We start from the raw sequence: 23190 nt of genomic DNA, 5'->3' as shown, positions 1-23190 counted from the left end.
GAGCCAGGATTGAGGTGGGGGTAAAGGACGAATGCTCATTGGGTCTTCGGAGACCAGCTGAAGGTGGTATTTTTGAGAAGTGCTGTCAATGGGGTGATGTGGCCTGAAAATCCAGAGATGAACAGCCTATACAAGTTAGTGAACCCCAGTAAGTATTGTAGCTCCTTGATATTTCGGGTGGGTACCCAGGTCTGTACTGCCTCCATCTTTTTGGAGTCCACTTAGAAGCCCTTGTGGGAGTGGATGTAGCCCAGGAACTCCATGAAGCACTGGTCAAAGCTACATTTTTCCACCTTTGCATACAGGCCATGTTGGCAGAGCCATTCCAGGACTGACCGGACATGCTCAGTGTGTTGCTTGTGATCCTCAGCAAAGATGGAGATATCATCTATGTAGACTACAACATACTGATCTAGGATGTCATGGAAGACCTCGTTCACGAAGTGCTGGAATGTTGCAAGGGTATCTGTGAGGCCAAACTGCATTACTGGGTACTTGTAGTGGCTATAGCAGGTTTGAAAATCTGTCTTCCACTCAACCCCAGCTTGGATTTGAACCAGGTTGTAGGCCCTGTGACATAACACTCCATATTCTTTATGGAAATATACTTATGATATGGATAGGACATATCAGATGTACTTTATGCAAGATGGCTCATGTAAGGTATCATTGGAAAGGTTATGATTTACTGAATGTGTTTATCCAATTTGTGTGCATGTATCATTTTTGTATCTGAAGCTGGGAATATTGACCATGTCTCTATATTTCAAATGTGCTACGTTGGATGAGGCCAAACAATGTTAGTGGCTTATTGAATAAATGACACAAGCATAAGGATTACCCCAGGAACTGTGTGCAATAGGAACCTCTCAGAGATAGCTCTATACAATGGGAACTGTTTGACCCAGGTCATAGCAAAAAAGCTTTCCAGCAAGTTGGAGGAAGATATAAAAGAGGGACAATGACAACATGAGGGGCCTCACTCTCCCTACAACAACACACCTGAAAACACCTGAGGAACAAAGAATGAACTGTGAGAAGTGATGGTCCCAGGCTAAGATCTTTAGCCTGTGTATGAAAACCTGGGAAAGCCAAGGCTACTGGTGCCTTAAGAATCTGCCTGCTTGTTTATCACTCAGGGTGAGAATTTGCTAATTTGTATCCTACCTATCTAGTGTGTCAAGCTTAATTTGCGTGTTTTGTTTAATTTGCTTAATAATCTGCTTTGTTCTGTTTGCTATCCCTTGAACCACTTAAAATCTGCCTTTTATAGTTAATAAAATTTGTTTTGTTTATTATTAAACCCAGTTTATGCAATTTCTTACTGGGGGGAGGAAGAAGTCGTGCATCTCTCTCTTCACATTGAGGAAGAGGGCGAATTTTATGAGCTTGCCCTGTACAGATATTTCTATACAGTGCAAGGCAGTAGTATTTTGGGTTTGCTTCCCAAAAGGGGTGGGCATGTGAGTGCTGGGGAAGCCCTCTCACACAGAGTGGACTTCAGTCTGTGTCTGCAGTGGAGTGTGGCCCTATCTTTGTGTGTGTGCTGCAAGAGACCAGAAAGCCTAATTCAGCAAAGCAAGGAGAGGGAACCCAGGCTGGTTGAGCAGGGGAGGCTCAGTTAAACCCCAGCACATCAGGTGGCACCCCGGACGAGGGGTGGGTCCAACTTGTGACAGGCCCCTCACAAGTCAAGTTTTGTGAATACCTGGACTGATAGCAAATGATCCAGTAGTTCTGGAATAAGTGGAAGAGGGGTTTTGATTCTTGATGATAACCTGACTGAGGGCCTGGGAATCCATGCGTAAGTGCGGGGTTCCATCTTTCTTTTTAAAAAACAGAACTGGGGCCCTGGTGGGAGAGGTAGATGGCTGAAAGAAACCCTTAGGCAGATTCTCCTGGAGATAAGAATGCAGTGCAGCACCTCAGACTCTGACATCGCATATAAATGGCCAAATGGCTCCTTGACCCCTGGCTACAGCTCGATCAGGCAGTCATAATACTAATGGGGTGGTGGGGTGTTAGCATTCTACTTCTCGAAGACGACACCACAGTCACTGTATTTGGGGAGCAGTGCCAAAGTCACTCTGGTGATGGTCCCACCTGACCCAAGGCCAGGGCCCAGAAGTGGGAGTATCTTGGTTCCAGGGTTTGTCAGGTGGTGTATATAGGTAGACTTGCTGGCAGAACTCAGACAGGAAGCTAACTTTGTGCTCATGACAAAGGACCTGTGGCTCATGAGTTGTCACCCACAAAATGCAAAGGATTATTGGGAAGTGTGGTGAGTGGATCACCTCAAAATGAAGGGCTTCCGATAGTCCTGAATGACAACTTCTAGAGGCACTGTTTCCTGTATCATTGGCCCCAACAACAAGAGTGAACCATCTATAGTTTCCAGTAGAACAAGGACCATCTTTATTTGTACCAGAATAGCCAAGGCTTGGGCCGTATCAGCATTTATAAAGTTGTCTGCTGCACAGGAATCTACCAGTGCCCACTGGGGGGGAATTTGGAAAGGCTCTCCTGTAACATGGCGGCAGATCCAGACTTTAGGCCACAGGGAGCACTCACTGTGCCTGAGATGTGCATCAGTGAGGAGTAGGGGGGATATTATCTTGGGGTTTGCCCAGGCAAATCCCCTCTACTGATCCTGAGCATAGTCATTTCCCGAACTGGGTCATGCTACAGCTCATGATGGGCAGTTGCATGGCTAGATCCTCAATAGAAACATAGCTCATGGCAGCGACGGCACTCTTTTTCCTCAAGGGTCACATGGCAGTGGGTGGTATCCAGCTGCCTGGGTTCAAGATCCAGGTTGGAGATGGGTACCAATGTACGCCAGTTGGGTGGTGGCCCATATCCATTCCTTTCCTTATGTCTCTTGTGGAGCCTGTTGTTGATGCATATGCCAAGGTCGATGAAGGCATCTAGGTTGGTTGGGGACTCCACATGAGCTAGTTCATTCTTAATTTCTTCACGTAGTCTCAATCAGAACTAGTAGATCTGGGCCATTTCATTCCACTCAGTGTCTGAGATCTTCAATAATAAGAATGAGGGAACATTTATTTTGTGTGGAATATAGGTGACTTTGGGATTAAAATGACTGATGTTCCTCAAAATGAAAATTGTCTGAGAAATATCATCCAAGTTAGGTTATTACCTTGAAAATGGAAAGCATCCTTAAATGAACACTTAATATTGAATCTTAATGTATACATTCCGTGTATACACAAAGGAAAAAACACAAGGGAAAGTATTAATAGTTGCATTAAAATGCTATAAAGCATAGAGAAAGTAGTAACATCATAAAATACTGTAGTGGGCTTTGGTCTTAATTAATACATCTAATATCCTGAAACTACTGTAAATGTTACTTCCTTGGGTTTCAAATGAATATGATCCTTATTTGATTATAGTCCTTCAGCGTTTAATGAGCATGGGAATCTATAATCTGCCTAGAGGAAAAACTGTGCCAGGCTGCACTTTATTGAATCCTACAATGTACAAACAGAGAACAGAAATGCAAACACAGCTGCCTAAGCAAAGCCTACAGGGATAAAGAAAGAAAAAAAAAAGATGAATTCAGAAGTACGTGAAATAATCCAACTCCTGAGATTAATCAAATACACAGCAAAACTATTTGATCTATTTTGTCCTTAATTGGCAACATTTACTTTCTTTCTTTAAAGAATATCACTTCCATGCCATTACGACTTCATTTATAACATCACTAGAAAAAGGGTTAACGAAAATATACTCAATCCCACCAAGTTTAACAGAAAGCTGCTAATTTATTTATAAATCCCTTCCCAAAATGAGTCAATGATACAGATACTTTTAAGGGTTGTTGTAGCAGACAAGCACTGATATACATATTGAATAATTCATAAATTTTCCTAATAATTGGCTGACATCTAGAATTAAATATGTATAAAATATGCAAACAATAATAGTAACTTAGCCAACAGAGAAAAAGATGAGTGCAAAACTATATTTTCAGCATTGTTTTTCAAGAGAAGTCTTATTTATCATATCAGCCTGATACAAAGACACATTAAAGGATTTTGTGAAGGAAAGGTCTGAATGAGATGGAAATAAAAGGGTGGAACAGGTTCTGGGAATTAAGGGCACAACCTAATTTATGTCTCTTTCCGATGAACCCTCTGGAGGCCACCAGCTGGCATGTGATTACCGTATCACATTAGGTCAGGACATTGACTGCAGGCACCAGGGGGTTAACGTCCAAGTGCAATAGGCCCATTTTTTTAGGGGCCAAACACAAAGTGTTAAGAACATTACCTCTTCTACAACTAGTCCCTCCCTGGTATTTTTTAAAAAAACATACTTTAATGATTGTATAGTTGTAATTAACTAAGTTTATAGAGTTTGGGGGTTCTTTTGTGTTGGGGGAGAAGGATCAGGACGGAGTATACATCATCACCAACCAATTCCTATATGCACAAGAAATACACAGAAGATATTAGTGATTTCACTTTGGTTACCATAAGCCAACTGGTACAAACAGAGCTTGAAATAAGATGTAGGTGAGCTAATGGTAAAAAACAGCTGCAATTGATCCAATAGCCAATTTTAAGTTACAACCACATTTTCCCCTCCTGACTTAGTATTGCCTATATTCCTGCTAAATACCAAGAATACAGGAATGTGATTCTGACATATTCATTTCTAAACAATATGAGAGAGAGAGAGAGAGAGAGAGAGTGTGCACGTGCGAGAGAGAAGACTATATTTTATCTTAAAAAAAAAAAAAAAATCTGACCTCTATATCAACAACATGAGGTAAAAGCCTACACAGCCACGAAAGTTTCCTTAAAGATACCTCCTTTTATTCACAAAAGAAGCAAGAAAGCTTTTCTACAAAGCAATTTGTGAAGAATGCCATTTTATAGTTTAATATTATCAATTTTTTTAAATGCATAAATAGAATTCCTTACCGTCTGTAGTCTGACTGATGGTGTTCGGCTAAGAGGACTTCCTACTGGGCTGAAACTCCCTGTGAAAAGACAAAGCTGTGAATTTTTGCTTGTTATCCCATTCTAATAAACCACTTTATTTTAAAAACATTATGTTAGCAGGACATGTTTCACAAAACTCTAATGAAAAGCAGCACCATCTTTCAGTTGCAACTACGCATCCTTCAGTCAGGAACAGTTGGAGGGTTTATCTAACTAATAGACCTGACACAAGGTTAGTTAATCCAATATTTCCATTCAAATGATTTGGAGCAATAGCACAAGCAATGTCCACATGCCACCTCGTGCTCAGAACAGACACTATTATCTAAGCTACACTGCCTTTCTTTTCATTGTATTTCTGAGTAGCGCATACGAAGTTTTCAGTCAGAAATGATCACAAAACCTCTCAAAGGAATTACTTCCTTATTTTATCTGAAAGAATAAGTATGTCTATTCAGTATCTCCCTTTGATCATCTGACTTCCTACCACAACACATCTTGATGTTTATTTTATTCACTCTTTATACAGTGCATTTGAAAAAGTGCTACTTGTAAATTTGTTCCTTTTGAAATTATTACATTGGCTAAACTCAAGAAAATCCTTTCATCATCTATGGATTTATCTTTTTGTTATTGGTTTCTTCTACTGTATATCTTCTAAGAAAACATCTTTAAAAGATAGAAACATCTGAAAATTGTTAAACATGACAATACTTAAATGCTATAGCTTTGCTCAAGATATTTCATCTTTCTTTTTTTCTCAAGCAGGTGGAGCAGAGGGAGGCCAAATATCATAGAGTGAAGCTCACCAGCTTTTTGCCATGAGACACAAAGGTTCAAATCCTAGTTTAGGTTTCAAGTAAAAATGAGTTCTAAGGTCTCACTCTAGTTTCCAACCACAAAACCCAACTCAATTTAGCACAACAGGTAATATCTGCTCATAAGAAGCCCAGAGTTTGAATAATGGGGATTTTTCAGGTTAAGATTCAGATGCATTGGCACAGATCCTTGGGAAACCTTGTACAACCTCCACCTGCACGATACCCCTGTTAAGCCAGTGATATTAGTCATATTCATAAGTGATTTACTCGTGAATGTTTAACGATTGGAAAATATTTATATATGTAATTAAATGGTGTAATGCAAGCTCAAAGGGTTACAATTTGTTAGGCCCTGATCTTGCAAATGTAATCCAGGTGCCTAAAAGGAAGATAACTGTTTAAGAGATCTATCTGGGGAGGTAGGTAGGTAAGAATGAGTTGTGTCTGGGTCATTGTTAGGCACATGCACAATTAGCACTGCACACTCAGAAGTTTCTGGAATTGGGTGTGGTAGTTTTGGGTATGCTCAATGGGTTCCCAGTAGCTTGACTGAGACTCCATTAGTAAGGCTACGTTTTAGTCAAGGGTATTTTTAGTAAAAGTAACAGACAGGTCATGGGCAGTAAACAAAAATTCACGGCCTGTAACCTGTCCATGACTTTTACTAAAAATACCTGTGACTAAAACTTGGGGGGAGGTGCCGTGGGTGCTGGGGGAGGGTGGCCGGCAGGGCACGGTCCGGGACCCCCACTGGTGGTGGTGGTGGAGCCGACAGGCTCCCTACCTCCCCCCCCAGCAGCAGCAGAGTTTGTGTGGGAAAGGAGGTAGAGGGTTGGGGCACGGGATGGGGTGAGGTGGACTCTGGGCAGCGCTTACCTGGGAGGCTTCCCAGAAGTGGCGACATTCCCCTCTCTCAGCTACTCTCAACCCACACAGGGAACCATGGTCAATGGGAGCTGTGGAGGTGGTGCCTGCAGGCAGAGGCAGCGCACAGAACTGCCTGGCCATGCCTCCACCTAGCAGCTGAGCGGGATGTCGCCGCTTCCAGGGAGCCACCCAGGTAAGCGTCGCCCACAGTCTGCCTCACCCCGCCTTCTGCCCCAAACCCTTGTCCCCTCTCATACCCAAACTCTGCTGGGGGGTGTGTGCGATGGCCTAATACTGCCCCAGCAGTGGCTGGTCTGACTGGCGCAGGGGCTGCCCGAGCTGCAGAAGTCACGGAATCCGTGACTTCCGTGAAAACTCGCAGACTTATCCATGAGGGCAAGTAGCTGGGGAAGCTGCTTTGAAAAAGGCCTTGTGCCCTCTGTGGGTTGGGAGAAGCCGAGCCACAGGAACAGAAAGCAGGCTGTTTCTCCCTAACACTGAAGCATTTTGCAGCAGGTTAGTGATATTGTTAATCTTCCTGGCAGTGCTAATTATAGAAAGGGGAAACGGGGAGGAAAAACTAATTTTTTTATTTTAATTGAATACTTGAAATGTTTGAGTTTAGCCAAACTGTTTTAGTTAAATTGTCTCAACTAGTATGATTCACCAACTTTTCTCTTATGTAAATGTGATGATAGGGAAAGAGTCACTTATATTTTGCTATTCTCAGTTTCTATTTTTCTTGTAACAGAGTTCCCCTCCCCTCGCCCCTATACTTAAAGTGAGTGGTTGGTTAGTTAGCTAGCTGAGTGATTTCAGTCGAGGAGAAGGAAGAGTCTGCATGGATTCCAGCTGAAGATTTCTACAAGCAAGTGGAGGGAAGATGTTGATGCAGTGCTTTTGATTCAGCAGACTGTAGAGATTTTGGTGATCAAAGACTAACTGAGACTCAGATGAACTCAACCTAAGCTTCTGGGAATTCAGAATTTCTTCTCACTGTGTTTCTGTGCGGACTGACCTGATTAGATTTAATTTCTTTTCTTTATGTTTATGTATCACTGTGAAGATTATGTGGATTATAAAATAGCTATGTTATGTTGTAGAAATTAAGTTGCTGTTAATAAAATTATTATAAGATTTTATAAAGTTGGTATTTAAGTCTTAAGTTCATTCCGTTTGTACTTTTTGGACTTGATTGTGGGGAGGTTGACCCTGTGGAATCCTTGCTGAAAATCCTTAATGACTGAATTCTGGGTCTCCAGGTGCTTTTCCATGAAGTTAGGCTTTTTTAGGCACTGGAGAAGGGCAGTAAAATAAACTCTAGCCACCCAAAGGTTACACAAACACTTACGCATGTGAGAAGCCTCCAAGTCAATGGGACTACTATACATGTGGCAAAGTCATTCATGTGCTTATATATTTGCTAGGGCAAGGTCTTAGTGTATCAAAAGTAAAATGTAATCACTATTACATACACAGTCTGTGCAAAGAATTACATAGGATTTAAAGGGAAACTGTACAGTCAAATTTACCAGTTTTTGTTTTAAAAAAACAACACAACTTGTGCAAAACTCAAGACCAACAGAAATGTTTTCATGATTAAAATCCAACGGAAATAGTTATTTTTTTTTAAACTTCAAACTTTCTAATGCCATTTTTTCAAATCAAACACACCAGCATTGTGCTAGTTTGTGAGAATCTGAAAGTCATATGAACTCAAAAGAGACTAAAAACAACTGAAATTTATTACTTTATTTTAATTCTCCAAGATGAGAGAACTGCAGAATGTAAACATGAAAAGAAACAGATTTGAAAATTCTTTCAATTTTAGTAATTTAAGACATTTTTTATAACAGAGATATGGAATTTTAATTACTTGTTTTTTTTAATCTCACAGTGCCCTTTTAAGGAAAATATATATTACTTGTCAGACCTAAGGCAACCCTCTTAGGGCCCGAACTGTACATCCTTACAAAAAGTGAGTAATCCTTTTCAGTTCATGTGCATAAGTGTTTGCAGGATTAGGGATTTAGGGCCACACTAGCATCTTCCAATCCAGCCTGAATAGGAGGCAGCACATAACTGCACTGCCTGAAGAAGAGGGCAGGGCTCAAATTGTGACTTCGAAAGATTTTACTCCCTTATTTAAATGGATTTATTATAAATTTGCTGTAAACCAAAATAACTGATTGAATCTTAGCTTTAAAAGTCTGAGACAAGGAGAAATCTTATTTAGAAAAATCCTTTTAAAACAAAGGTTTTTTGGTTTAAAGTTATAAAGTTAAAAAAAATAAAGTGCAACCATGTATATGTTTAATGCTTTCGTGATTCAAGAATAAATGAGTTAAAAATAAAATCTAGGTTGATTAATCCAAGAAATTATAATAAAGTAGGACTCGGTTTTGAAATGTAGTGAACCAGATGCTTATTCAAGGTGATGGTTGGAGAGGCACAGCATACGGAAATGTGGAGGGAAAAGCCTGATATATTAAAAAGAAATGTTTGTATTGATACAATTACAGCCCTATAAATGGATAAATCTACTAAAGAAAAAAACAAAACAAAACACACTGAGACAGAGGCAATGAAAAATGGAATATTCAAAACTAGTGTATGCACTTTAAAAATGTTACATGGATCTTTATGGGTTGCCTAGTGACTGTATTCCTGGCTCAAGTGGGGAACTAAAGGGTTTCCTGCAGGAACTAAAATCAGCTGGGCAATTAATGCGAATCCCTACTGCAAGTAACACCTCTGGAGACGCTTAGCCCTCTGGGGAGATAGCATATATTGGTTTGACCTGGTTCAAAAAGCCTGGCAAACTGAATTGTAAACTGTATAGAGTTTCTCACCCTGACATAGGGAGAAAAGTTGCTCATCATCAATCCAACAACAGAGGTGAGACTGTGACCAAGAGGGACAGGTCCCGGGGAGGACCTGAAGTACTTGGAACCTGCCAGAGTCTCCATGTGGAAGATGGGTGACACCTAGTAAACTAGGCAGATGTATAAGCAGTTTATTGTTTTTAAGGTGTTTTCTCTGTAACACATTTGTTCTGAATAATTAGTTCTTTGCTTTATGAAAGCTGGTTGGTCACTGCTTAACCCTGTCATTGCCCCTGAGAAAACAGGACTGCAAGTGTTGATCTAAACTAAAATTCTGCTGAGATGAACGATTTACAAGAGTCTGCAGCCCAGGTCTAGAGAAGAGACTCACGGGACTCTGCCCTGAGGGCAATGATGACTAGAGGCCTGAGACCTAAGAGAGCACCTTTAAGGTGGCCATGAAGGGGTAAGAGGTGCAGTTAGCTCAGGAACACATGCCACAAAGAAATTTTCCTGCTGTTTTGTAACCTTTGAAGAGAAAGTCAAGGATTGAAACAAAGAAAAAACAATTACGTACCTTTTGTAACTGTTGTTCTTGGAGAGGTGTTGCTCATGTTAATTCCGTTCTAGGTGTGCGCGCGCCCACGTGCACAGTCGTCGGAGATTTTTGCCTTAGTGGTATCCATAGGGTCAGCTGTGGTGCCCTCGAGTGCCGCGCTCATGCGTCGGTACATCAAGTGCCACCGGCTCTACGCCCTCTCAATTCCTTCTTGCTGGCAACTCCGACAGAGGGGCAGGAGGGAGGGTAATGGAATGGATATGAGCAACACATCTTGAAGAACAGTTATGAAAGGTAGGTAACTGTTTTTTCTTCTTCGAGCACTTGCTCATGTCGATTCCATTCTAGATGACTCACAACCAATATCCCTGGAGGCGAGCTCAGAGTTCACAGTAGTGCAGCTTGCAACACTGCTCTACCGAAGCAGCATCGTCTCAGGCCTGCTGGGTAAGCGCATAATGAGATGTAAATGTGTGGATAAACAGGTAGCGGCCCTGCAGATATCTTGAATTGGCACCTGGGCCAGGAAGGCCACTGACAAGGCCTGTGCCCTCGTTGAGTGGGCAGTTATGACATCCAGAGTGTGCACCTTGTGCTCCTCTTACGATTTATAAGGCTTCGGAAAGAAGACAGCTAAGTACATGTCCTGGCTGGTATGAAACTGTGAAACTAACTTGGGTAGGAATGCTGGGTGAAGCCACAGCTGGATCTTGTCTTTGTAGAACACCGTATAGGGTGGCTCCGAAGTAAGCGCCCTGATCTCAGAGACCCTGAGGGCAGATGTTATTGCGACCAGGAAAGAAACCTTTCAGGAGAGAAGAAGAACGGAGCAGGAAGCCAAAGGCTTGAAGGGAGGACCCATGAGCCGCAACAGCACAAGATTCAGGTTCCAAGGAGGGACAGGGTCCCGAACGTGGGAATAGAGCCACTCCAGACCTTTCAAAAACCAAACCATCATGTCATGAGCGAAGACCAATCTGCCCTGGAGTGGAGGGTGGATGGCCAAAAGAGCGGCCAAGTGGATCTTAATTGATGACAGGGATAACCCCTGGAGCTTGAAGTGCAGAAGATAGTCCAGGATTGCCTGCAGCGAGCGAGGCCTGTTCAGCCCAGATATCTTGGTCTGAGGTCCAGCACGTAAACCTTTTCCATTTGGTCAGGCAGGTTGCTCTGGTGGAAGGCTTTCTGTCACCCAACAAGACCTGTTGGACATGGGGCAAGCATTCCCGTTCTTCTGCATTGAGCCATGCCATCAAGTGCAACGCTGCCAGGTTCGGGTGCAGAAGACTGCCGTGGTTCTGTGACAACAGATCCAGCCTCAGAGGCAGCTGCAGTGGGGCAGCCACCGAAAGGTCCATCAGCGTGCCGAACCAGTGCTATTGAGGCCACACAGGGGCTATCAGGATCAGCTTCACCCTGTCCGGTTGATTTTCATGAGAACTCTGTGGATCAAGGGCACTGGTGGGAAGCCATACATCAGAGCCCCCGACTACGGGAGCAAAAAGACATCTGACAGAGAGCCCCTGTCCATCCTCCAGAATGAGCAGAACACGTGGCATTTTCTGTTCTGATGAGATGTGAACAAGTCCACCTGGGGAGTGCCCCACTTCTAGAAGACTACACTGACCGCCTCCGGATGGAGTGACCACTTGTGAGGAGATGAGAAGGTCCTGCTGAGGCGATCGGCTAACATGTTCCTGGCCCTGGGCAGATGTGCGGCTACCAGATGGATGGCATGCTGTACAGAGAAGTCCCAAAGGTGGAGAGCTTCTTGGCAAAGGGCCAACGACCTGGCTCTGCCCTGCCTGTTGATGTAATACACCGTAGTGGTATTGTCCGTCAGGACCTGCACCACCTTGCTCTCCTGGTGGGGCAGGAAAGCCACATTTATGTGGAGGGACAGATCGTCCTATGACCAGTGGCCTTGCATGCTGAGCTCGCCCAGGTGGGCTCCCCAGCCCAGGTCCAAGGCATCGGAAACCAGGGTCAGTGATGGGGATGGGGCTGCGAAGGGAACACCCTCCAACACTGATACAGGGCTCAACTACCAATCCAGGGCGACTGGATGTGATCCAGCACCCTTACTACCCAGTCTAGATCATACCTATTGGGGATGTAGACAGATGCCAACCATGCTTGCAGTGGCCAGATATGGAGCCAGGCATGATGGACCACATACATACATGCTGCCATGTGGCCTAACAACCTCAGGCAGGTGTGAGCAGTGGTGAGTGGGTGGTCCTTCACATGGGAGATCAGGCCCAACATGGCCTGGAAACGCGCCTCTGGAAGGAAGGCTCTGGCTCATGTGGAGTCGAGACGTGCCCCATGAACTCTATCCATTGCACTGTCCATAAGGTCTATTTCTTTTAGTTTATCAACAGGCCCAGGTCGTGGCAGGTGGAATGTACCAGATCGAGGATCCTTTGCACCTGTTCCCGAGATCTGCCCTTGATGAGCCAATCATCGAGATATGGGTAGACCTGGACCCCTGGCCTCAGGTAAGCAGCCACTGGCGTCATACATTTTGTGAACATCCTTGGGGCTGATGAGAAACCAAAGGGCAGTGCCATGAATTGGAAATGGCACCCATCCGCCCACTATAAAACAGAGGAATCGTCTGTCCTTGGAAGATGGAGATATGGAAATAAGTGTCCTTCAAGTCAATGGCGGAGTACCAGTCTCCCGGATCCAGGGAGGGGATGATGGAGACCAGGGAGACCATGAAAACTTCAACTTCTTGAGAGATCTTTTGAGGCGCCACTGGTCCAGGATGGGTCTTAGGCCCCCTTTTGCTTTCAGGATTAGGAAATAATGGGAGTAGAAACCTTTACCTCTCACTTCCCATGGGACTTCCTCCACTGCCCCCAGCTGCAGGAGGTTCTCGACCTCTTGAACGAGGAGTTGCTCGTGAGAAGGGTCCCTGAAGAGGGATGGGGAAGGAAGGGTAGAAGGGGGGTGGATGGCCGAGAATTGCAGGGTGTAGCCCAGAGATACAATTTTTAGCACCCATCAGTCCAAGCTGACTCACGACCAGGTCAAAAGGTAGGGATGAAGACGGTTGAGGAAAGAATGAGGCAAATCCGGGGAGTTGACTGGGGTGTCGCTCTTGAGTGCACCCTCAAAATGAGCGCTTCTGGTCCCCATGATGCTTTACCGGGCCGGGTTGCATGGGTAAGCGAGACAAGGAAGGGCGGTGACGACTAAAACTCACATGTCTATCCTTTTTCCTTGCAGAACCCTGCTGAGGCTGCCAAGGCTTTGGCAGCGGGGGCAGCCAGAACTGCTTCCTCGCTGACTGTGGTGTATGCAGATCCAGCGAGTGAAGGGTGGCCCGAGTGTCCTTCAGTCCATGCAACCTCACATCCGTCTGTTCTGCAAAGAGTCCATTTCCATCAAACAGCAGGTCCTGGATTGAGGACTGCATTTCCTGGGACAGGCCAGCAGTCTGAAGCCAGGAGCTGTGCCTCATGACCACTGCCGATGTGACCACCCTAGCTGCTGAATCGGCTGCATCCCATGCCATTTGGAGGGAGCACCTTGCAGCTCCCGTACCCACCTCCACAAAGGCCCCAAATTCTTGGGCTGAGTCCTGGGGCAGAGACTCCTGGAGTCCTATAAGTTAAAGATGCATCTGCCCAAAAAAGCCTGGTGGTTAGCCATCTGGCCATTGAATAAATCTTTCTTCCAAAAAGGTCCAGCCTCTTGATCTCCTTATTTTTGGGGGTCAAACTGGTTTTGCCCATCTGTCTTTCTTGTTGGCTGCAGAGATGATGAGCTAACCCGGAGGTGGATAGGTGTACAAGAATTCAAAACCCTTGGCAGGGACAAAATACTTTTTCCTCAGCCCTCTTGGAGATGGGAGGGATGGTTTGCCAGAGGGCTTTGGCTATTTTTAAGACCCCATCATGTACCGGTAGCATGACACAGGTAGGGGTAGATGCCGAGAGTACATTAAACAGGGTGTTCGCATATTCAGCCATCTCCTTTAACTCCAGGCCCAAGTTGGTGGCCAACCTCTGAAGCAGGGCCTGGTGTTCTTTAAAGTCATCTGTGGGATGGCATGAGAGGGCCTCGCCACCGCAGCATCCAGGGACAAGGATGACGACTGGATCACCGGGGGAATAATCCCCCATGTGGAAAGGGGATTTTGGGGTGGGCACTCGCTCCTCTATCCCGATGTCCAAAGGAGCTTTGCGCACCGAGCCCGGTGCCGCTGGTTGTTGATCTGAGGCGGCAGCCGAAGAATGATGAGAAGGGGGCATCAACATCACAGGCATGCCCCACGCACTCCAGTAGGGCCACTGTGCCGGCCACTGGCCCTGCTGCAAGATGACATTGTGGAGGTCGACGCAGCCTCAGGTGCCCAGTCGCGCCAGTGCTGCCTCGGTGAGGGGCTGAACTCCCTTTCCATGCCAGAGGAATCCCCTTCCGGTGACTACGGTGGGGCTGTTGAAGCCTGTATCTGATGGCTAACGGTTGCCACGGGTGACCGATGTCTTGAGTAGGTGCATCAGTGCTGGAAGGGAGTCCGGTACCGTGTTGGAGACAGTTCCCACGGTCTAGGAGATGGGGATCTGAGGAGACAGTTGGCGGTAACCGGTGCCGGCGATATGGTGACCGATGTCTCCCCTGGGCGATCTGCGTTGAAAGAGCAGAGACTGTGATCGCGGTGCCGGCAACCTGGAACATCTTGCGGGAGACCTGGGCTGAGAAGCTGGAGATTTGGGGCACGGCGACAGAGAGCGTTGTCTCGGCTCCGGAGACCAGCGGCAATCACTTGCCCTCTGGGAGGTCTTTACGGCTGGCCTGCCCTCGTAGAGAACCCTTGCTGTTTCCTGTGATGCACACGGTGCCAGCGGCCCTGGTAGAGGCCTTTGCTCTCTGGGCGCCGAGAGGGCCTGGGAAGGTGTCGGCCCTGCCATGGGTCTGGGTCCCCTACTGCTCCCGGGAGTCGGTGGTGGATCGCCAGGGTGCTAGGGGGCCCCATCGGGGAGGCACCCCCATGTAGCTCCAGAGTGAGTGAGCAGCCCGAACTGGATCCTTTACCCAATGCCCCTTGGCCCTTCTTGCTCGGTGCCGGTGAGTCGCGCTTCTTTGACTTCTTCTTGGGCACCAGCGACGGCAAGCAGTGCTAGGTAGAGCCTAGTGCTGGGAGTGCACTATGCATAGAGGCTGAAGTACTGGGACTAGAGTCCGGCTGGGATGGCTTTGAGGCCAGGCAGAGAGCAGCCTCCATGAGAAGGGCCCTCAAACGGATGTTGCGCTCCTTCTGTATTCTGGGGTGAAAGTTCTTACAGATGCGACACACTGTCCTTCACATGTGATTCTCCCAAGTACTTCAGGCAGCTACTATGGGAGTCACTAACAGGCATAGGCCTGTTACAATCAGAATAGTACTTAAAACCCAGATACCGACATGCCCCGCCTGGGACAAAGTCCCCACTGGGACTCTAACTTCTAACTACACTCCTTAACAACTACATACAAACAAATTTACTGTTCTAAGGCTCAAAGACAGGAGAGAGAGAACTGCTAACCCTTGCTAGGCAAGGGAAAAACGTTCTCCAACCAACCATCACAGGCGGTAAGAAGGAACTGAGAGGGTGTAAGGCTGGTAGTGCCTGATATACCGATGCACGAGTGCGGCACTCAAGAGGGCGCCACAGCTGACCCTACGGATACTGCTAAGGCAAAAATCTCCGATGACTGTGCACTTGGGCGCGCATATACCAAGAATGGAATCGACATGAGCAAGCATCAAAGAAGAAACTATTATATAAACAAAATCTTGGCTTATTATTGATAGTTTTAATGTTGATACTTCATTTTATCACAATACTGTGGCACCTGTCACCTCCAGTGTCGTCATTGTATATTTTAACAATAATGAAGCAAACAGCACCTTTAAAAACAGTGTTTTAGCCTTATAAGTACCACAAAACTATATTTAGGCTAATGAAATTGTGTCTTTTAACAGAGTTTACTTTTTAATGAAAGTCAATACTACTAAGCTACTATAGGAGCATAAAACAATACACTGCCAAAAAACATTTCCAATTACTCTGTGATTAAAAGCATTTTCTATGAGTTACTACAGTCCTCTGCCAAAGTAATCAGTTAATGTCATTTTTGCTTCAGAAACAATGATAAACTGTACACTGCACTTTTGCAGTGCATTCACTACTCCATGGAGCCAACATTATTTGTTGGCAGTGGTCAGGGCTTGCTATAGCTTCTGAAATAATTATTCAATTTCCTCCATCTAATCTTTAGTCTCTTTGGCCACCTCCACCTCTTTTCTCTAGATTTGCCCTTGGGTTCTTTTTGTCTGTCGTACATCTCTTATTAGTAATTTCATCCACAGGATTTTCTTCTACATCTATATTTAAAAATTTGTTAAAAAGTTTGGTCCATTCACAAAGGAAGGTCCATTCAGCAAGTAGGTGAATATCCAACTCCCCTTCCTCATATAGTGCTAAGCAGAAGCCTGATTTTTTTAAGCAGTTCTGCGCAGTGGTTGGTTGACAGGGTTCCATTCTCGATAAAGCACGTAAACTACACTGAGCAGGTATGTGACTATCTCAGGGCTAGTCTACACTTACCCGGTAGTTCGACGGCTGCGGATCGAAGTTCCGAGTTCGATTTATCGCGTCTGGTCTGGACGCGATAAATCGAACCAGGAAGTGATCCCCGTCGACTGCGGTACTCCAGCTCAGCGAGAGGAGTACCGCGAAGTCGGCGGGGAGCCTGCCTGCCGCGTGTGGACCGCGTCTGAACCGCGGTAAGGTCGAAGTAAGGTATGTCGAATTCAGCTACGTTATTCACGTAGCTGAATTTGCGTACCTTACTTCGATTTGGGGGGTAAGTGTGGACCAGCCCTCAGAAGGGCTTGGTTTGGTTGCCCCCGATACCTGTACAAACTTTCCAACTACTCTAGTTCAGTATTGGAATTTAGCAGTCAGAATTATGGAAGGACATTTTCTTTTTATCTGGTGATTTACAATAGAGAGACTGGAACATGTCCCACTGGGTCTGTCATTTAGTCAGAGCCTGTATAATGGTCACTAAGTCTTTTATAGGGCTGAACCTGAATAAAATGCTTAAACCAGGTTGCCTGTCCTAAACAATCTCACAGACATTTCAGGATCACTCAGAGAACAAGTTTTATAATTCCAGATGATCATCCACATGAGTTCTCCCCATCAATTTCCCTCCTTAGCAACTTCTGCTGCCTTCACCTTCAGATCCCTATATGCCTTGTGAAGCCAGTTTTCTCTGTGAAAGGACTACATCCTAGATTGCTGTGCTCTCTGTGGCTCTGCATTGGTTCTTCCAGGACCTTTTTTACATATATAATCTCACATGAGAGGAGTAAATAAAGCCAGTTCATTCTTTAAGAGTATGTAGGCTAATGCCTAGAAATTATTACAGCCTCTCAAAATGAGATGTACTGCAGCTCCTTCCTGAACTACTAGGACTCCTCCTTGGCATATTTCCAACTCAGGTGCAGTGTTCCTCTGTTCTGTATAACCCTTATGTCCATTGATTATGTTAGCTATGAGAATAGGATATCTACTAACTTCATGTGGCATAGCTTTTCTTTAAGGTTTTTTCCTCACAAAGAGTAATTTTTCACTATACATGGCAAAAAACAAAACCACCCCAATCCCCCTGTTATACACATTCCTGACAAAGTCCTCCAGTTATCCAAAAATTTGCTGAGTTTATGTAAATCATTTGGAAAGGATGGGTATCTTTTCATAAATATTTTAGTCACTTTTTCAGACAGCCAGAAACCACACTACCTTATTCCTGATTGATTTGAGCACCAGAGTACTGAAAGTGTATCTTTAGCCTTCTTGTCTCCAATTGGCTATAAATTATGTGGTGGGTATCCTCAATCAGCATAACAATAGCTGGAAAAATTAACTAGAGATTAGGCAGTTTTCCTACCTTCTAAAATGTGTATCTGAACCACAGGAGCCCTGGATGGTCTTTCACCTCCTCATTCTTACCTAATTGCTTCTGTCTTCAGGGAGAGTTAGTGTCTGTGCGCGTACCATTCTACCAGAGACTGCCCTCTGTTCTGACTAATCCTGCCACAGTTTGGCCACACTGAATTCATCCATTGTATCTATATCCAGAGTGTCAAGCAGAATAACCAACAAAGAGAGCAACTTTTGTTTCACAGCCACGATAACATTGCCACAAAATGGTATTCTCCATGATCAAATTAAAAAAAAAAAAAGGCTTTGAAAGCCACTGCATACACATATTTTCAGGTGTGATTCATACATAATAAAAAGTTGGAATCACTCAGTTGACATCATCTAACAATTTATTTTGCCAGAGAAGAAAGAGAGTGTACTCTAATGCCCAATCCTTACTACAGGTGGAGATCTGTTTGAAAAATAGTGGCAATATTCAAACCTAGTTTTCTTGTAACATGGTTTTGGACATAGTCGTTTGTCTGGCCAGGACGAAACTATATTCAAAAACTGTGTTTCAACAAAATTTACTCTTTATTGCAGTTTTTGTAATTAGTTTTTATCACTGTTAGTCTGCCACAACTGCTGGATCTCTGAGTTCAAAACTAATCTGGGGTTGAAGTGAGGGGTTGAGCTGCGTTTTTAACCACTATTTTAAAGTGTTCCACATGTAGCAAGAACGAGGACAAAGACAGTTCCAGCAAACCATTTAAAACACGTTTGTCTTCAAAGTCAATGGTACTCATATGCTCAATGTTAAGCATGTCCTTAACAGTGTATGCTTAAGTTCTTTGCTAGATCAGGACCCCAGCCTGACCTAAATAGATCAAGGTGCTAATAGGTGCTACTTGCACTCAAAAAACCCAAAATATAGTCCTGCGAATTTGCAGAATTCTTTCTACCATTCTTAGGCTACCTCTACAGCACACAGTAGGTCATTTCACATCATTACTATCCCCTCCTCTATATTCTTCTTCCCCCTCTCATCCCTGGAAACCTCTACAGCAGTTTGAAAAGATTCTACTGTCTCCCCAAGGACGGCCATGTCTTTCTACGCTGGGTTCCAGTTTATCATATAAATCCCACAGTCTGTCCACTAAAACAAAACACTCAAAATAAAAGACAAAAAACAATAAGCTCTTTCTTTTATCTTCAGTACTAATTTGCATGAAATATACAGAGAAACTTTTCCTTCAATTAGAAATCAGATTCCTGTGAGCTGCCCTAATGGTATATACATAATGAAAAAACATAGCTGTCAGCCCCACTACTCCCAGTTGTCACAGCTCTAGATCGAGTGTGCTCTGTCTGATCTTGTTGGCAGCCCCAAGAAAAATCCAATAAGCCAATGCAAGGCCCTACTTAAACTTGGTAAAACAGAATTTTACTCCTACTGTTTTCCCCTCAGCTTCAAGGCATCACAAAATCTTTAAAGAGCAAAGTTGACAGTTTATGTCAATTACATCAGATTGTATTGGCTACTCGAGATATTAAACCAGTCAAAAATCTACATGGGAGGGTATAAACTTAGAATAAAAAAAAAAAAATCAGCAACACTTGCTTTGTCCAGTAGTTTATTAAAGTTAGATATTGGCTTCAAAAAGGGACTTTTGTGTGGGTATACACTTCAGCCACTACAGTGTCACAGTTGCACCACTACAGCTGTGCTGCTGTAATGCTTCAGTGCAGACACTCACTATAGCGCTGTAGTTAATCCACCTCCCTGGAACGCTTACGTACATCGCTCAGGAGTGAGGTGAGTGAAGTAGTGGGGTCGACCTAACTTTTTAGTAAACCAGGCTGTGACGGGGCAGAGCGGCCCCGCACCGGTACCGCAGGGGTTAACCCTTCCTTCCTAGTAGAGGAAGCCACGCTCTTGGGGCTCTGCTGGGCATGCTCCAACTGGAGAACAGGTATAAAAGCCTGCAGAGCTGCTCAGTCGGGGCTGACTGCCGGAGGGGAACGAAGCACACCGCCAGCTCTCGAGGAGGGACAGCCTGCACTCCAGGATCTGGAGGCCAGCCAAGCCAGGATGCACCCCGACACCCAGATGGAGTATGTCACAGAAGGGGAACAGACCAGAGGACCCCCTGAAATGGAGAACCCGGAGGTTATGGTAGGAAGTGACCCAGGGGAACTTTAGAGGAAAATGGCATTAAAGCCGCATAGAGGCTCGGCGTGTTTTGGGCGGATCCCTGCTGAGCCGGTGGCAAGGGGAACTTGCCACTACCAGGGCCCTGGGTCAGGACCCGGTGGAGAGGACAGGCCTGGGTCCCCCTACCCCCGGCACGGGAATCATATAGACCCTGGCCATTGGGCCACACTGCTCAGACATTTGGTGTGAGTTACCCGGACTCTGGCCGCTAGGCCGCACTACCCCGCTTGAGATGGGGATTGTATGGACCCTGGCCCTTAGGCCGCACTGCTCCAACGTGGGGAGCGGTTTATATGGACCCTGGCATTGGGCCACACTGCCTGGACATTTGGGGTTACATGGACTCTGGCCACTAGGCCGCACTACCCCGCTTGCGAGGGGGATTGTATGGACTCTGGCCATTGGGCTGCACTGCTCTGATGCTCGGAGTGATTTATATGAACTCTGGCCATTAGGGCACACTACCCCGACCAAGGGGTGATTGCGTGGAGGGAGGCTATTAGGCTGCATCGGGCCGCTCAGAGAGAGGTGAGCAAGTGAACTTGGGAGTGGCGAGGTTCCGACACCCCATCTCCACCCTGCCCCAAAGGGGCGGTGCGGTGCCAGGCCCGCCACACAGGCCTTAGGTAAAAAGGGACATGCAGTGGGAAATAACATCAGTATTGGCATATTAATGCTTCTACTACCAGCTCAACAAGTAATTTTCCATTGGATTGCCAAACACCAATGACTGGGACAACTTCCAGCCCCTCACAGATCAGATCTCTCAATCAGCCTGCAGTGACACCATAAAAAAAATTGTTACTGTGCCTTCCCGCAAAGGGGCCAGAAGTTGTCCCAGTCGCTGGTGTTTGGGAATCCAATGGAAAAGTGCTTGTTGAGCTGGTAGTAGAAGCATTAATATGCCTGAAGTTCTATAATAAGGAAGTTATTTCCCACTGCATGTCCCCCACTGATTATTCCTACCATAAGTAGGGAAACGTCCATTGCTGGATCAAAGGTGTACATGCAAATATAAGCAGACTATGATCCGACCCCTAGGTTCTACACCACAGTAATCCTTCATAACAAAACCATGGACAGGTCTCCATGGCTTTGTGGAGAGCAATATTTGAGCCAGAAAACTTCAATCCTGTGCTTTCCCTCTTCTCATGGATTTACTGGCATTGCACACAGGCACAACCAATATGAAGAATTGGGCCCAAAATATAACTAAACTACACCTGCAGTATCACAAATAAAAACAATCCCAACATTTTAATTAGAGATTAAAATCAAATCTACGCACCCAACCATTATTTCTTGGTAATCTTATCAAAATGTCAGCTAGTGTGATGTAGTTTTTCTTGCAAATGTAATTTCCCACAATATATAAAAGACTACAAGTAGTAGCTTGAGTCCAAGACACTGTTTTTAAGTAAAGAGCAGGTACAGAATACGTTCAAATAAGATCGATCTGCATTACCCATGGCCAAACACAGACTGACCTGATAGGCAGCAGGCAGAAATTTGAGGGCTGTTCAGCATATTTAACTATTCTAAGGGATCTCCTTCCTACCAACAGTAATTTCCAAAAGAGTTGGGGGGATTGGATCATTGGGAAACTGAGAAACTGAAGGAGAGTGCCACAAAAAGGCACTCAGGTGATGTTTTCTATAATATTTCTTCCCCTTCAGGAATGTGTGTGTTCAACATACACTACTCGGACCCAGCCCTTTTGAACTTTTACCTCTTTTTGGAGCTCTGATTTCCACTAGTGCACAAATAAAATGCACTATTTTTCTCACACTTGCAATTCTTGAAAAGTTATACCCAAAATACTATCTTTTCCCCCACCCTGACAGGGCATGTTCTGCTTTTAGCTATATACTGTTATTAAATAAAAAGGTCTTACAAAAACATATCCTATAAAATTCCTTCTTGTGGAAAAAAAATATATTTGACATGTTTGCACAAATGCCTGTCATGTTACATAGGACAGTCACATCTTTGAAACGTCCCTCATTTCAAGGGATGTCACTCATTCATGTACCACACAAATGTGGTGCCTTTCCAGTTTTACTGTTGTAAATTATTTGCATAAAAATACAGAATCTTAAGTTAGGTTATAGAAAATGTGCGTAATGTGCACTATGAAACTTTTAATGGGTCAGTTACTGTGCAACATATTGTAATGCTTCAGAAGTCACATCCCTGTAGTGCACATTACTGCAAGGTGTAGACAAGCCATTGAGGAAAGTGCCTCACATTGTTTTAATCTTCCTGTGATAATAGTTTTTGTGCGACCCGTATTGTGGGTCTTTGTCACACACTAAACCCCAAATTGGGCTAACCAGGTTGCGAGGTATAAGTCATAAAACAAAATTAAATCAAGGAAGGAGAATATTAAAAATAGGGAAGTACTGGTAGCTTTGATTTAGTTGTCATACAAATAGCTGAAGAGTAGCACTTAATTTGTTATTGGTGATTAAATGCCCTTAAGTTTAAAAAAAAAAAAATCAAGAACATGTTAATTAATGGTCCATACCATTACATCATTATGGCAACAGACCCTATGACCCCTGTAGTTTTCAGTTGTTTCTTTCCACAAAGTGGATAAGGGAAAATGAATGCAGACCTCGTGTCAGTAAGCCTGGGTAAGGGTGCTGAATGGATAACATCACTGTCATAAAGGCAATGGTTTTCACAAAAGGTTTAAAGAAAAACTGGATTATGCCACATAATTTATTTTTAAACAACTGAAAATTTCCCTTCAAAATTGCAAATATCTTGAGAAAGCAATTATCCTTTTGCAAGGTTTACCAAGGTTAATAAAAAAGGGGGGAAAGTATGTTTATATGTGAAGTAAAAGGGTACGTCTTCACTACCAGCCGTATCGGCGGGTAGCAATCGATTTATCCAGGATCGATATATCGCGTCTCGTTAAGACGCGATATATCGATCCCCGAACGCGCTCACAGTCGACTCCGGAACTCCACCAGAGCGAGCGGCGGTAG

At 44.6% G+C, this 23190-nt stretch overlaps 1 protein-coding gene across 1 annotated transcript in view; it reads right to left on the bottom strand.

Annotated features, from left to right (window-relative positions):
* Positions 1–23190, bottom strand: part of AHI1 (Abelson helper integration site 1) — a 181362-nt gene that overhangs the window by 52051 nt on the left and 106121 nt on the right. Inside the window, exon 18 of the mRNA XM_026649540.2 lies at positions 4956–5014. Within this exon, the coding sequence (XP_026505325.1) occupies positions 4956–5014 (59 nt within the window). The remainder of the gene's footprint in view (positions 1–4955; positions 5015–23190) is intronic.

This window comes from Terrapene carolina, unplaced genomic scaffold, assembly GCF_002925995.2.
Source record: "Terrapene carolina triunguis isolate 2854851 unplaced genomic scaffold, T_m_triunguis-2.0 Scaffold85, whole genome shotgun sequence".
NCBI lineage: Eukaryota > Metazoa > Chordata > Testudines > Emydidae > Terrapene > Terrapene triunguis.
Note: the sequence above shows the minus strand (reverse complement) of the source record. Positions and strands in the feature narration are given on the sequence as shown.